Source organism: Anolis sagrei, chromosome 10, assembly GCF_037176765.1.
Source record: "Anolis sagrei isolate rAnoSag1 chromosome 10, rAnoSag1.mat, whole genome shotgun sequence".
Classification (NCBI taxonomy): Eukaryota; Metazoa; Chordata; class Lepidosauria; order Squamata; family Dactyloidae; genus Anolis; species Anolis sagrei.
The window spans coordinates 36,722,986-36,738,637 of record NC_090030.1 but is presented as its reverse complement, the minus strand read 5'-3'; the positions used below and the strand labels follow the sequence as shown (position 1 = coordinate 36,738,637).

Here is a 15,652-nt window from a genome sequence, read left to right as displayed (position 1 = left end):
TGTTGAACACGGGTCCAATCCAGCTCCTCCTCCTCCTCTCCCATATCACTCCCAGACCCATCACTCCTTTCAAACCCCATGAAATCCTCGTCCTCTGTCGGGGCAGTAAGTATTTCCCGGGTGCGCTTCCTCTGAAGCTCCTCATCGGACTCCGGATCGCGAGTAGCCCTCTTTGCTCCCCTGCTCTCCTCCCCATCTCCCATTTCGCAATCAGAGAAGCCCTCAAATGTCCCGGAATCACTTGGGGCCAATATTATTTCCCTAATGCGTTTCCGCTGTTGTTCCCCCTCTGACTCTTGCGCAGACCTCTTCTCCCTCCTACTGGTAGTAGGAACGTTACCATCATGCTGAACTACAACACAAATAGATTGGTCAAACAAGCAAGCCGTGGTCTAGCCATAACTGACCATTGGGTTGACCTTAATTCACGGTGCCCTGTCCTGGAATCAATACTTATCATTCTCTTAAGCATATTCCCTGTTTTCTTTTTTTTTTCCCCAGCTGGAAAAGTTTGGCAAAGCGGTGAATTATGCGGACGCGGCCCTTTCCTTCATCGAGTGCGGGAATGCCATGGAGCGCGACCCCTTGGAAGCAAAGTCTCCTTACACCATGTACTCGGAGACGGTGGAACTCATCAGGTGAACGCCTTCTTCCCTGTGGTCGTTTTCGTCCTCTCATTTCACCCCTAATTAGGACTCGCCACGTTTGTCAGAAGTATCATCTCGACCTCATTAATGATTAGTCCAAGGCATCTTCATCTCAGAAGTCATCGCAATTAGTTCTTTTATTAATGTCACGGAAAATGTATAATTGATGGTCACTGCTCTTATAAATGAGACCCGTTAGAGGTGGTAATGCGTGTGTTAAATAACTTGCAATATTCATAAAATTGAAATGCAGTGGGTGGAAGGAAAGGATCGTAATTCCACCGTTTGGCAGGGATACTTGCCTCTTACAACAGGCACTTCTGCCGGGGCAAACGTCAAAGGGAGGACATGGGGATCTTCTTTTCAGAGATTTACAGTTTAGCTGTGAGTAATTGTTTGAGGATGACATTGGGCAGATTTATTTATTTGTTTCGTATCAAAAGTATTGCATAAATTAGTACAAAACTGATAAAATAGAAGGTGTGCAGGCGGCTAAATGTCTTTTGACCAAAAACGGGCAACAGCAACGGCATTGTCTGTAGCCTCCAACAATTCTTCCTCTGTACATGAGGCAGGATAGAGTGGACAAGCAGACAGGTGCAGAGTTGTCTCTTCTGCTCCACAGTCAACAACAACAACAACAACAATACTAATAAAAAGTTGGAAGAGGCCTCAAGGGTCATCTAGACTAACCCCCTTCTGTCTTCATGCAGCCAAAGCACAATCAAAGCACCCCTGATGGATGGCCACTCAGTCTCAATATTAATAACAACAACAATAACAATAACATGAATACTAATAAGGGGTTGAAAGAGGCCCCAAGGGTCATCTAGTCCAACCCCCTTCTGCCTTCATGCAGCCAAAGCACAATCAAAGCACTCCTGACAGATTTCCACCCAGCCTCAACCACAACAACAACAATAACATTAATACTCAGCCTCAATAACAACAAAAGCAACAATAACATTAATACTAATAAGGGGTTGAAAGAGGCCCCAAGGGTCATCTAGTCCAACCCCCTTCTGCCTTCATGCAGCCAAAGCACAATCAAAGCACCCCTGATGGATGGCTGCTCAGTCTCAATATTAATAACAACAACAACAACAATAACAACAACAATATGAATACTAATAAAGAGTTGGAAGAGGCCCCAAGGGTCATCTAGTCCAACCCTCTTCTGTCTTCATGCAGTCAAAGCACAATCAAAGCACCCCTGATGGATGGCCGCTCAGTCTCAATATTAATAATAATAACAGTAATAACATTAATACTAATAAAGAGTTGGAAGAGGCCTCAAGGGTCATCTAGACTAACCCCCTTCTGCCTCCATGCAGCAAAAGCACAATCAAAGCACACTGACAGATTTCCACCCAGCCTCAACCACAACAACAACAACAATAACATTAATACTCAGCCTCAATAACAACAACAATAACATTAATACTAATAAAGGGTTCAAAGAGGCTCCAAGGGTCATCTAGTCCAACTCCCTTCTGTGTTCATGCAGCCAAAGCACAATCAAAGCACCCCTGATGGATGGCCATTCATTCTCAATATTAATATTAATAACAACAACAACATTAATACTAATAAAGGGTTGGAAGAGGACCCAAGGGTCATCTAGTCCAACCCCCTTCTGTCTTCATGCAGCTTATAGTCAGGTATATACGGTATATTTATATTGAAGAATAGCTGTTACCGTGACGTCATGAGAGTTACAACTTCCCCCCTTCATTATTATTTCATGCCAGGTGTTCCCATTGTTGACCCGCTCCTCCATCTACTTGAACCATAGTTGAGTTAGAGACCTCTCTTGTTCGACATCATATTAACCACCATGGCACAGCACTAGGGAATTCTGGGGTTTGTGATTTTGTGCGATAGTTATCCTTCCATGCCTGAGAGCTCTGGCGCCACAGAAAACTACAAATCCCAGGATTCCATAGGCCTGTTGCAAATGGTTTGGTTTCCTTCCACAGCTTTGGAACTTTCTAGATAGAATTGAAAAACTTTTGCAGTTGGCCCCGCCCACTCTCCCCTCGCGAGTATACGTAGCAGGTGGGCAGCGCCACCGCCTCAGTGCTTCCGCCGTGGAAGCAGACAGAAAAACCGAGGCATGACAAACAGCGGGAAGGATGGGCGGGGATGCGCGAATTCACAGGTGACCGCTCGGGAAACTACGGTTACAGGTAAGCAACCTATATTTTCCCATCGTGGTCAACTGTGAATACGCACATCCCCGCCCATCCTCCCCGCTGTTTGTCATGCCTCGGTTTTTCTGTCTGCTTCCACGGCGGAAGAACTTATTTATTTATTTATTTATTTATTTCAAAGTTTTATATACCGGCCTTCTCACCTCTTTTGAGGGACTCAGACCGGTTTCCAACCATAAAATCACATACAATCGGTAAAACAACATAGTTCATATTACAATAACACATTAAAACAACAAATATATTCAACTACAATGGTCAGTCGTCCTACTAAAATCAATTATACGTCATCTTCCATCCATATCTTAGGGTGTTGTCTCACTCATCAAAAGCCTGTCTCCATAACCACGTCTTCACCTGTTTCCTAAATGTCAGGATAGAAGGGGCTGTTCTGATCTCCGGTGGGAGAGAGTTCCAGAGTCGCGGGGCCACCACCGAGAAGGCCCTGTCCCTCGTCCCCACCAGAGGCCGGTGGGACCGAGAGCAGGGCCCCTCCAGACGATCTTAATAATCTTGATGGTTCATAGGGGAGGATACGTTTGGAGAGGTAAACAGGGCTGGAGTCGTTTAGGGCTTTATAGGTTAACACTAGCACTTTGAATTGTGCTCGGAAGCGAATTGGCAGCCAGTGGAGCTGGTGTAACAGTGGAGTGGTGTGCTCCCTATACCCAGCACCTGTTAGTAGTCTGGCTGCCGAGCGTTGGGCTAGCTGCAGCTTCCGGGCAGTCTTCAGAGGCAGCCCCACGTAGAGAGCGTTGCAGTAGTCTAAACGGGATGTAACCAAAGCCTGGACCACCGTGGCCAAGTCAGACTTCCCAAGGTACGGGCGCAGCTGGCGCACGAGTTTTAGTTGTGCAAAAGCTTCCCTGACCTGAGGCGGTGGCACCGCCCACCTGCTACGTATACTCGCGAAGGGAGAGTGGGCGGGGCCTGGGGAAAGGGTTTGGAAAAGTCCCCCAAAAAGAGGAAGTTGGGAATATTCATAAGCCAATGCCCGAAAAGCATTCTTAGAAGCTTCTCTTGTTGTTCAAATATGTAATAGCTAGGCCTGGGTAACAACGGAAAAATTTGTTTCTAAAATCGATTTGTATTTGGGGGTTTTTTTTGTTTTGATATTTAAAATAATTACAAAATTTTCCTTTTAAAAAGTTCGATATTTACGAAATTTCGTAAACGTGAAAAAAATTACAAAACATTAACGAATCGATTTCCGAAACAATAACGAATTGATTCGTTAATGGCGGACGCGACCGCGAAATACGCTAAAAAACCTGCAAAAACTTCTGAAGCTTCCCTCTCCCTCTGTTGTTGACTGTTGGTGTGATATTATAATTTTTTTTCACTAATTAAACCATAAAACTGGCCCCAGACATGCGGAAATAATAACGAAACGACCTCAGAACAATAACGAAACGAATACAATAACGAAATACGAAGCATTTACAAAACGTGTTTAAAAATTCGTTTTTTTAATAATTGCTCCAGAATGGTTTGTTATCGTTTTGTAATTAGAAAAATTAACGAATTATTAACGAATTACGAATTAACGAAACAAAACCACCCAGGCCTAGTAATAGCCCTTCAGTTGAGAAGGGGTGTGTCATCCCAAGAGGGTGTTGGGCCACCCCATAGCGACCAGGTCCTTCTCTCCATTCAGCTCTGTGGATTCGTACTTTTGACCATGATGTTCCCCAAATCCTCTATTTTCTCACCTTTTTTCTAGGAAACGGTGCTTTGGGCTTTCCGTGCGTCAGATTTCTGAAACCTGGCTGCTTTGGAAGAGCCTTCTTTTTATGCTTTGCAGAAACCTCCCACAATTGATGTTTCAAAAAGGCTTTTGGCTAAGTTTAAACTTGACAGAGATAAAGATAGTCCTATTGATCAGCCCGCTCAGTTCTATTTGTGGACTGGTAAATATGCCTGGGTTATTAATAGATTTTGGCCTACAGTCATTTTCAATTGGATTTGTTCTGCTGGAGTGATTCATACTTAACGTGGCCATTGCTTTGTAATAGCAACGGAAACACCGTTACCTGCTTTACTTAGAATATTGCCACTCCACCTCTTCATAAAGGTCAACTCAACTGAAAAAAATAATGTACAAACAATTGCATATCTTAACCATCCGAATGTACCAGTGGTTTCTTTTGGAATCATCTTGGAGAGTTCTTGGAGAATGGGAGACGTTCCAGCAGTTTGGAGGAGGGGGGAAAAGGAAGTCATCTTCAACCTCAGCAAGATGGAGTGGATGAGGGATTAGAGGACATCCAACCCCAAACTGGGAAACAAGCCTTCCAAGAATACCTGGCTGCTCTACCTTGGGAAGTCTGACTTGGCCACGGTAGTCCACGCTCTGGTTACATCCCGTATTGATTACTGCAACGCGCTCTATGTGGGGTTGCCCTTGAAGACTGCCCGGAAGCTTCAGATGGTCCAGCGCTCGGCAGCCAGGTTGCTAACGGGAGCGGCACTCAGGGAGCACACCACTCCTCTGTTGAGCCAGCTCCACTGGCTGCCAATCCGCTACTGGGCACAATTCAAGGTGCTGGCTTTAGCCTATAAAACCCTAAACGGTTCTGGCCCCACTTACCTCTCCGAATGCATCTCCACCTATGAACCGACCAGAACATTAAGATCGTCTGGGGAGGCCCTGCTCTCGGTCCCGCCTGCGTCACAGGCGCGTCTGGCGGGGACGAGGGACAGGGCCTTTACAGTGGTGGCCCCTCGGCTATGGAATGCCTTACCGGTAGACATCAGACAGGCACCTTCGTTGCTGGCGTTTCGGAGAAAGGTCAAGACTTGGCTTTATGAACAAGCGTTTGGTTAAACAGTGCAATCGAACCGAACATAGGAAGACGGTAAATGGAACATAGGAATGGCACAAGGATTATGAGAACGGATCTGAGTTCACTGAGGCGCTATGTTTTGATTTGTTAATTGTTGTTGATTGATGTTGTTGATTTTGTTGTTGTATTTGTTGCATTTTTAATTGCACTGACATTGTTGTGATAACTTGTACCATGTAATTGAGTCGCCTGTTTGGGCTGAAAAATGCGGTATAGAAATAAAGCAAATAAATAAATAAAATAAATAAATGAGTTCAAGTCCCCGGGGCCAGATCAACTACTCCCAAGAGTATTGAAGGAACTAATGGAAGTAATCTCGGAACCATTGGCAATCATCTTTGAGAGTTCTTGGAGAACGGGAGAAGTCCCAGCACATTGGAGGAAGGCAAATGTGGTCCCAATCTTCAAGAAAGAAGATTGAACCCAGAATGGATGTCCAAAGAACTTCTAACTGTGCTAAGACTCAAAAGAGACATGCACAAGAGGTGGAAAAAGGGAGAAATCACCAAAGAAGAATTCAAACAAATAGCCAACTCCTGTAGGGAAAAGATCCGCAAGGCTAAAGCACAAAACGAGCTCAGGCTTGCCAGGGACATTAAAAACAATAAAAAGGCCTTCTTTTCTTATATCAGTAGAAAAAGGAAGAACAAGGAGGCGATAGGGCCTTTTCGAGGAGAAGATGGGGCAATGCTGACAAGCTATATGTGCTCGAAGATCTGGAGAAGAGAAGGCTGAGAGATGACATGATGAGGGCTATGGATAAACATGTGAGGGGAAGTCCTAGGGAGGAGGGAGCAGGCTTTCTTTCTGCTTCCCTGAAGACTAGGACGCAATGGAACAATGGCTCCAAGCAAAGGAGATGCCACCTGAACATGAGGAAGAACTTCCTGACTGTAAGAGCTGTTCCGCAGTGGAAAGGAGATTCCACCTGAACATCAGGAAGAACTTCCTGAGTGTAAGAGCTATTCCACAGTGGAACTCTCTCTCTCTGCCCCAGAGTGTGGTGAAGGCTCTTTCTTTGGAGGCTTTGAAGCAGAGGCCGGATGACCATCTGTCGGGGGTGCTTTGAATGCGATTTTCCTGCATCTTGGCAAATGGGGTTGGACTAGATGTCCCACCAGGTCTCTTCCAACTCTAGGATTCTATGAACGTTTTGCATTTCAGGGGATTAAAACAGCTTCTGCAGGCATATTCCATCTTTGCTTACCATTCGCAGAAGATGCGCATATCAACCCAAATGTATAGGACCGAGCCCTACGCATGCATGTATAAACACACTGCCGAAATGTATGGGATCTTCCCTCAGAGACATGGATTTTTCACATGAAAGAATGTAGCGTAGGAAGACGACTACGGAGCATCAATGAGGAAACCGTACACTCTTTGCATTATGAATGAGTGTTTGTTTACATAGCAGAAATGTACCGGATTTGAAAAGAAGCGCTGATCTTTGGGGAAATAATATGCCTTGTAAATATTTCAGAATGTGTATTTGCATGCAGCTCCGGTTGAAGCAGAAAGCAGGAGAGGGTTGTATCTAATGTTAAAGCAAATGTAAACGAGACTTCTCAGTCGTACGAGGGTAAGATCTTACGTTACGGCAGAGTCAGATCTGTTTATGGGATTGGCTCTGGATTCCAACCCCGGGTGCCGCTCTTATGCCAAAGGGTCCAGTCACGTGACCCTTTGGCAAGAGTCGAATCCCAGTCCCATTGAGGTTACAACAAGGGGAGAAGGAGACGGACATACCGCCGGGAACAGATGGAAGCTGGGCCATCCAGTCCCACCCCATTCTGCCAAGAAGCAGGAATATTGCATTCAAAGCACCCCTGACAGATGGCCATCCAGCCTCTGTTTAAAAGCTTCCAAAGAAGGAGCCTCCACCACACTCCCTCCGGGGCAGAGAGTTCCACTGCTGAACGGCTCTCACAGTCAAGAAGTTCTTCCTCATGTTCAGGTGGAATCTCCTCTCTTGTAGTTTGAAGCCATTGTTCCTTGTCCTAATCTCATGGAGGAGCCCCCAGTGGCGCAGTGGGTTCAACCCCTGTGCCAGCAGGACTGAAGACCAACAGGTCGCAGGTCCGAATCCGGGGAGAGGTGGATGAGCTCCCTCTATCAGCTCCAGCTCCTCATGCGGAAACATGAGAGAAGCCTCCCACAAGGATGGTAAAAACATCAAATCATCCGGGCATCCCCTGGGCAACATCCTTGCAGACGGCCAATTCTCTCACACCAGAAGTGACTTGCAGTTTCGCAAGTCACTCCTGACATGACCAAAAAAAAAATCTCCAGGGAAGCAGAAAACAAGCTTGCTCCCTCCAATCTATGACTTCCTTCTCGGTGGTGGCTCCTCGGCTGTGGAACACCCTTCCTGTAGACGTTAGGCTGGCACCATCTCTCATGACATTCCTTAGAAAGCTGAAGACTTGGATGTTTGTGCAGGCGTTTGAGTAATTCAGTGCAATTTTGGTAATTTGAACATAGGAACGGAACAATGGACGACGAATTTGGATTACGCTTGGATGATGAGGCGATTAGGGAGGGGATTGTGATATCTGTGTATTGATGATTGCTTATTAGTGATTAAGGGAAATGCGTAATTTAACTGGTACTGTATATTAATTACTGTTGTTTTTATTGTCTTTGCTGTTTGGAAACCGCTGTGAGTCGCCCTCGGGCTTGAGATACAGCGGTATACAAGAATAGTAAATAAATAAATAAATAAATAAATAATATTTATACATGGCTATCATGTCTCCTCTCAGCCTTCTCTTCTTCAGGCTAAACATGCCCAGCTCCTTAAGCCGCTCCTCATAGGGCTTGTTCTCCAGTCCCTTGATCATTGTAGTCGCCCTCCTCTGGACACATTCCAGCTTAGAGTCAATATCTCTCTTGACTTGTGGTGCCCAGAATTGGACACAATATTCCAGGTAAAGTGGTCTAACCAAAGCGGAATAGAGCATGGGGAGCATGACTTCCTTAGATCTAGACACTAGGCTCCTCTTGATGCAGGCCAAAATCCCATTGGCTTTTTTTGCCGCCACATCGCATTGCTGGCTCATGTTTAACTCGTTGTCCTCGAGGACTCCACAATCTTTTTCACACAATGCTGACTTCACAATGACGAAAGACCCCTTTGACCTTGTGCCCTGGCACAGCTGGCCATGGAAGCCCCCAGAGGGGAGGAGAACCTGGGCTTGATCCTGAATCAGAGACCTGCTGAACCAAGTTCAGTCGAGGGGCCAGAACACAAGGACGTTGCATATATGCATGAGCAGGAAGTGGCAGGGAACTCCAACGCAGTTCTCTCTGACTTCAAAAGAGGAGACTGGCTCAAAATGAGGAGACTCCTACAAAGGAAGTTGAAAGGGAAGGTTGAAAGCGTCCGTCTCTTCAGGATACTTGGGACAACTCAAAGTTACACTTTTGAGGCTCGGCTTCTGCGAGGCAGAAAGGGAAGAAGAAGAGAAGAGCTCGCCCATTCACCGGACTGGCTTAAGGAGCAGCCTGGCTGAGGAAAGACATCCTAGCTCTGGGTCAAGGTTGCATTCATAGAATCATAGAATCCTAGAATCCTAGGATCAAAGAGTTGGGAGAGTTGGGCCCTCATCCAGTCCAACCCCATTCTGCCAAGAAGCAGGAATATTGCATTCAAATCACCCCTGACAGATGGCCATCCAGCCTCTGTTTCAAAGCCTCCAAGGAAGGAGCCTCCACCACACTCCAGGGCAGAGAGTTCCACTGCTGAACAGCTCTCACAGTCAGGAAGTTCTTCCTCATGTTCAGATGGAATCTCCTCTCTTGTAGTTTGAAGCCATTGTTCCATTGCATCCTAGTCTCCAGGGAAGCAGAAAGGAAGCTTGCTCTCTCCTCCCTGTGGCTTCCTCTCACATATTCATACCTGGCTATCATATCCCCTCTCAGCCTTCTCTTCTTCAGGCTAAACATACCCAGCTCCTTAAGCCGCTCCTCATAGGGCTTGTTCTCCAGACCCTTGAACATTTTAGTCGTCCTCCTCTGGAGACATTCCAGCTTGTCAATATCTCTCTTCAGAAATAGGATGTCTTGCCCAAGTGAGGCAGAACCTTTCAAAATACACATTTGCACAAAGAATGCACCATCAGAAAATCAGGGGCACAAAAAATATCATAATAATGTGAAGAACTTATTTATTTACTTACTTACTTACCTCGTTGTCCGAGTATGATGGCCTTCCAAGTGTTGTGGCTTGGTGGTGAGTCCGTAGGTGGCTGTGGAGCCCTAGCCTTGATCTGTTCTGTGGCTTCCGCCCCTCCAGAGGAACCGTGGACATCGTCTTCACTGCACGACAGCTCCAAGATAAATGCAGGGAACAAAACCAACCTCTGTCCATGGCATTCGTTGACCTTGCAAAGGCATTCGACACCGTGGATTGCATCGGCCTCTGGACCATCCTCCAAAACAAATTTGTGAACATCCTGCGGCTCCTCCATAATGGCAACACTCTTGGACAGCAATGGCTCCCAAAGTGACCCATTTAAGGTGGAATCAGGTGTCAAACAGGGATGTGTCATTGCCCCAACTCTATTCTCCATCTTCATTGCTATGATACTTCACCTTGTTGATGGGAAGCTTCCCACCGGAGTGGAAGTCATCTATCGGACAGATGGCAAGCTATTTACCCTCAGCAGACTGAAAGCCAAAACCAAGGTTACAACATCTTTTATAGAAGTCCAGTATGCTGATGACAACATCGTCTGTGCATATTCAGAAGAAGATCTACAAGCCACTCTAAACACCTTCTTAGAAGCATACAAAAAGCTCAGCCTGTCATTGAACATCGAGAAAACCAAAGTGCTCTTCCAGCAGTCACCGGCCAATCCCTCTCCAATGCCAGATATACAGCTCTCTCTCCTCTCTTCACCCCGTTGCCCAGTGTGGAACACATCTCACCACACTCAAACAGTAGATGTGGCTCTTAATGAGACATGCCACATTATCACGGGGTGTCTGTGCCCTACACCACTGGAGAAATTACACTGCTTAGCCGGTATTGCACCACCTGATATCCGCCGGGAAGTAGCAGCCAATAGTGAAAGGACCAAGGCAGAGACATCCCCAGCTCATCCCTTGTTTGGGTATCAGCCAGCATGTCAACGACTTAAATCAAGACATAGTTTTCTAAGATCTACAGAGGCACTTGCTGGAACACCTCAGCAAGCCAGAGTCCAAAAGTGGCAGGCTCAAACCCAGCACCTCAATCCATGGGTGATACCAAATGAAAGACTCCCCCCTGGGCACACAGAAGACTGGGCGACTTGGAATGCGCTGAACAGACTGCGTTCTGGCACCATGAGATGCAGAGCCAACCTCAAGAAATGGGGCCACAAAGTGGAATCCACGACATGCGAGTGTGGAGAGGAGCAAACCACTGACCACCTGCTGCAATGCAACCTGAGCCCTTCTTCCACATGATGCACAAGGGAGGAGCTTCTTGCGGCAACACCAGAAGCACTCCAAGGGGCCAGATACTGGTCAAAGGACATTTAATAGAATACCAAGTCTGCAAACTTTGTGTTTTTAAATACGTAACAACTGTACTCTCAGTTTGCTTCTGATATAAATAAATGCTCAGATGCGGAGTTTAGCCCAAAGCGGGAGCATGCGACATGAGAAAGCGAGCTGTGCTCCTTGCCTTTTTTCCCCGTTGTTTTTGCTCTTCGCAAACCTTTATGTTTTTGTCCCGTCTGCTAATTATAGCCATTGAAGAGGCATGGCTGCACGCAAATGATATTGATTTGTGAGAATGAGCAATGCGTTGCGGTGACTCAGGATGCCAGAAATACGCCTGCCAGGGCTGCCGTTTAGACTAATTGTGCCTTTGAATCCCTTCCCTTTTACGGCTGCACATCCTCGGAGGAGGCTCGGAGTCTTTGTCATTCGGCCTGGCCCACCGAGTATGACGGCGCTGAAGGAAGAGGGCTTTTATAGAGAAAGCGCATAACGATGCCAATGACAAGGGCGGCCGTGTCCCGATGTGGAGAAAGCCGCGCCGTTCCTCTCCACTCCATTACGGCCTCGTAAATGAGATGGCCCAGATACCTTCAGATTCCCTTACGCAACAATGAACTCTATTACTTATTCCAACACAAGTACCTGTGAAATTGTATTACGGCTCAGAACAATGCTCTTTATATGATGATTTGATTTTCAGGAGGCTAAATGCATGGCGCGCTTTCATGAAAACAGTGGGGAAGTGAGAGGAGAAGGCGGGCCCCATTCCTCAGGCATCGGCCCAAAGAGGAAGGGGACCATAGCTCCGTAGCCTGGGCCCTCGAAACCCCGTTAGCTGCACTGCAGGTCCTGATGTAGAGATAAAAATGTAGGGGTCTTTGCCAGGAGGCAGAGACTAATTAGACTCATCCAAGAGTTCTTTTTCCCTGGCGAGACAGAGAAGCATCCCATATTTTTCCCTGATTTCCCAATGAAAAGTCTCACCAGTTGAAGAAAAGCCATCGAGGTTTAATGTGATTCAGCTGAAACGGATGCAGAGCTGCAATCATTCGCCAAAGCTAAGCATGAGGGGAGTACACCAATACAGTCATATTTATAGCAAATTCAAAGTTGCAGAGTTCAAACTCCCCGCCCCGGCTTCCCTGTTGTTCCCCGCCATGATTGGGTGATAGGCGAACAGCTGGGAGGCGGCCCTCCCGCCCCCGGTACCTCTGGACCAATCAGGAAACTCCAATGGTCCGTAGGATCCAATGGGGAGATCTCTGCCACCTGGTGGCGACAGCCAATCAGGAGAGATGGAGGTGGGATGAGAGGGCACAAAGGAATCTGGGGAAGGAGTCTTTAAACAAAGGAAATGCCATGTGGCCTGAGACAAAAAGCTCAAACAGGGCCGATCTATTGTGTTCATGAGTGTTGTGAATCAACATGTGTAAAAATATCCTGATCCTTCCTGGCTCTCTCTCTCTCTCTCTCTCTCTCTCTCTCTCTCTCTCTCTCGGTCCCAATGGCTGAGGAGAAAGTCAGGAGAAGAGGTGACTTTTGGTGCACACGCCGAGGTCTTCAGGCACACCTCCAGACCCAAAGTGGGCCAGGCAAAGGGAGCAAGTGCGGCAAGTGTAGTTAGTGGGATGTATAGTTCACCTACAATCAAAGAGCATTCTGAACTCCACCAATGATGGAATTGAACCAAATATGGCACACAGAACTCCCACGACGAACAGAAAATATATATCAATGATTGGTGGGGGGGGGGGGGGCGCCAAAATACCGTTTGCTTACCTTTGAAAATTACCTAGGGCCGCCTCTGCTCATGGGCCAGCCAGTTCTGCCAAGAAGTTGCATTCAAAGCACCCCTGACAGATGACCACCCAGGCTCTGTTTCAAAGCCTCCAAAGAAGGAGCCTCCACCACAGTCCGAGGGAAGTCCCTTCCCTTCAAATTCAAGGAAGTCAGTTCTGGTGCCCCTCTCTTCTGCTTTGGTCAGACCTCTTTACCTGGAATCACACTGAGTCCATTTCTGGGCCAATCAGTTCACAAGAAAGATTGACTCTAAGCTGGAAGGAGTCCATTTAAGGGTGACTCAAAGGTCTGGAGATCATCAATGATCCCTCTGAGGAGCGTCTTAAAGAGCTGAGGCACTTTGATGGTGCTTTTCTTGCATAGCAGGGGGTTGGACTAGATGGCCCATGTGGTCTATTCCAACTCTATAACTCCATGATCCTATGAAAGGAACGTCGGAACCCATTTTGTGAAGCGTGCCCTCTAGTCATGCCCATCTGTCTGACCTATCCAACATTTCACATCCCACCTTAAAAGAATCCTATTGTTGCAACTCAGAGTAAGCTTCACCTTGCTTCTAAACACCACCACACAAGAGCTGTAGTTTGATAGATTATTGAGGAAATAATCTTCTCTGTTTAAATTTCTCTTTTCAGGTATGCCATGAGACTCAAGAACTTCACGGGCTCTTCTGCCACGGAAGGAGACAAGAAGCTGGCCGTTTTATGGTGAGGGACCTTGCATGCTCATTCCTGGAACCAAAGCAAACATGAGAACTTGGCCTTGTTGGGCAACTCAGGCTCATTCCCAGCCAGCCCGGGCCCATGGCTGGTGCGTAACATAAATAATGGATCCCGGGACATTTGTGGAGGGAAGCTTTCTCTTGCATGCCGTGATGTATTTGGAAGCCTGTCTGTCTCACCTGGGGGCAATCTGTAAAAAAAAAGGGAGATTTGATGAACTTTTGGGGGACTCTACTAGTGCAAGAGCCCTGTTGATTCTCTTGGACATCTCAGCGGCTTTCGATACCATCGATCATGGTATCCTTCTGGGAAAACTCTCCGGGATGGGCCTTGGAGGCACGGCTTTGTCATGGCTCCGGTCCTTCCTGGAGGGTCCTTCCCAGATGGTGAAGCTGGGAGACACCTGCTCAGACCCCTGGCCTTTGACCTGTGGGGTCCCGCAAGGCTCCATTCTGTCTCCCATGCTTTTCAACATCTACATGAAACCGCTGGGAGAGGTCATCCGGAGTTTTGGAGTTGGGTGCCATCTCTACGCAGATGACACACAACTCTACTACTCTTTTCCACCCAATTCCAAGGAAGCCCCTCGGGTGCTGGACGAGTGCTGACCGCTGTGTCTGTCTGGATGAGGAAGAACAAGCTGAAGATCAATCCCGACAAGACAGAGGTCCTCCTGGTCGATCGTAAACCTGACCAGGGTATAGGGTGGCAACCTGTGTTGGACGGGGTTACACTCCCCCTGAAGCCACAGGTCCGCAGTCTGGGTGTCCTCCTGGAGTCATCACTTATGCTTGAGGCTCAGGTGTCGGCAGTGGCCAGGAGGACCTTTGCACAATTAAGACTCATGCGCCAGCTGCGACCGTACCTCATGAAGGCGAATCTAGGCAGGGTGGTCCATGCCTTAGTCACCTCCAGATTGGACTACTGCAATGCACTCAAGGGGCTGCCCTTGAAAATGGCTCAGAAATTTCAGTTAGTCCAACGGGCGGTGGCACCAGGTAACAACAGGCTACACACAATTGGTTGGAAACCCACTCGGGCTGGCTTCGAACTCATGACCGTTTTGGTCAGAGTGATTTTAATGCAGCTGACACTCAGCCAGCTGCGCCACAATCACCCAAGTCTTGACTCTTTTCCAAAATGTTAAGAGGGAGGGGGCCGATCTAATGTCCCCAGGAAGGGCGTTTCATAGCCGAGGGGCCACCACTGAGAAGGCCCTGCCTCTCGTCCCCACCAAATGTGTTTGTGACGCAGGTGGGATCGAGAGCAGGGCCTCCCTGGATGATGTTAAAGTCCTAGCAGGTTCGTAAGGGAAGATGCGTTCAGTGCTCCCCGTTTGCAGTTCTTTCAAAGTGAACTAACCCCCTTTTTCTCTCCTCAATGCAATGCAGCTACCGGTGCTTGTCCCTTCTCTACCTGAGAATGTTTAAGCTCAAGAAGGACCATGCCATGAAGTACTCCCGGTCTCTGATGGAATATTTCAAGGTAACCATTCCTTATCTACTCAAGCTCATGCAGCCAACTTTCATCTCTAAGGCGCTGCAAGGTCCTTTTACATACCTTTATCCTCCATCTATTATCCACAGGGCCGTCCCTAGGTAATTTTCAAGTGTAAGCAAACAGTATTTTGGTGCCCGCACCCCCCCCCCCAAACAATCACTGAAAAATAAAAGGTAGAAGGTAGAAGTGAATAAAAGAGTTACCTTAAAAACCAAAACTTTACTTAGAATATTATGTTCATTATGTCCAAAACATCTGGAGGGAAGGAGGGCCCAAGTTGGCCCAGGCCTGATTTAGAGTGTATCAGCTCCTTTGGTAGATTATTCACCAGCCGGGCAAGGTCAGGCTTGGAGGTGCACCCTTGGAGGTGTCCTTTCCCTCTTCTAGCTCCAATGAGGGATCGGGGCTTAACCAGAATGAGGCTCACACTC

At 47.3% G+C, this 15,652-nt stretch overlaps 1 protein-coding gene across 3 annotated transcripts in view; it reads left to right on the top strand.

Annotated features, from left to right (window-relative positions):
* AFF2 (ALF transcription elongation factor 2) overlaps positions 1-15,652 on the top strand; it is a 489,804-nt gene that overhangs the window by 462,466 nt on the left and 11,686 nt on the right. For all 3 annotated transcript variants that reach the window (XM_067471707.1, XM_067471706.1, XM_067471705.1), the window contains 3 exons: positions 502-638; positions 13,635-13,706; positions 15,113-15,206. In XM_067471707.1, coding sequence (XP_067327808.1) covers positions 502-638; positions 13,635-13,706; positions 15,113-15,206 — 303 coding nt within the window. The remainder of the gene's footprint in view (positions 1-501; positions 639-13,634; positions 13,707-15,112; positions 15,207-15,652) is intronic.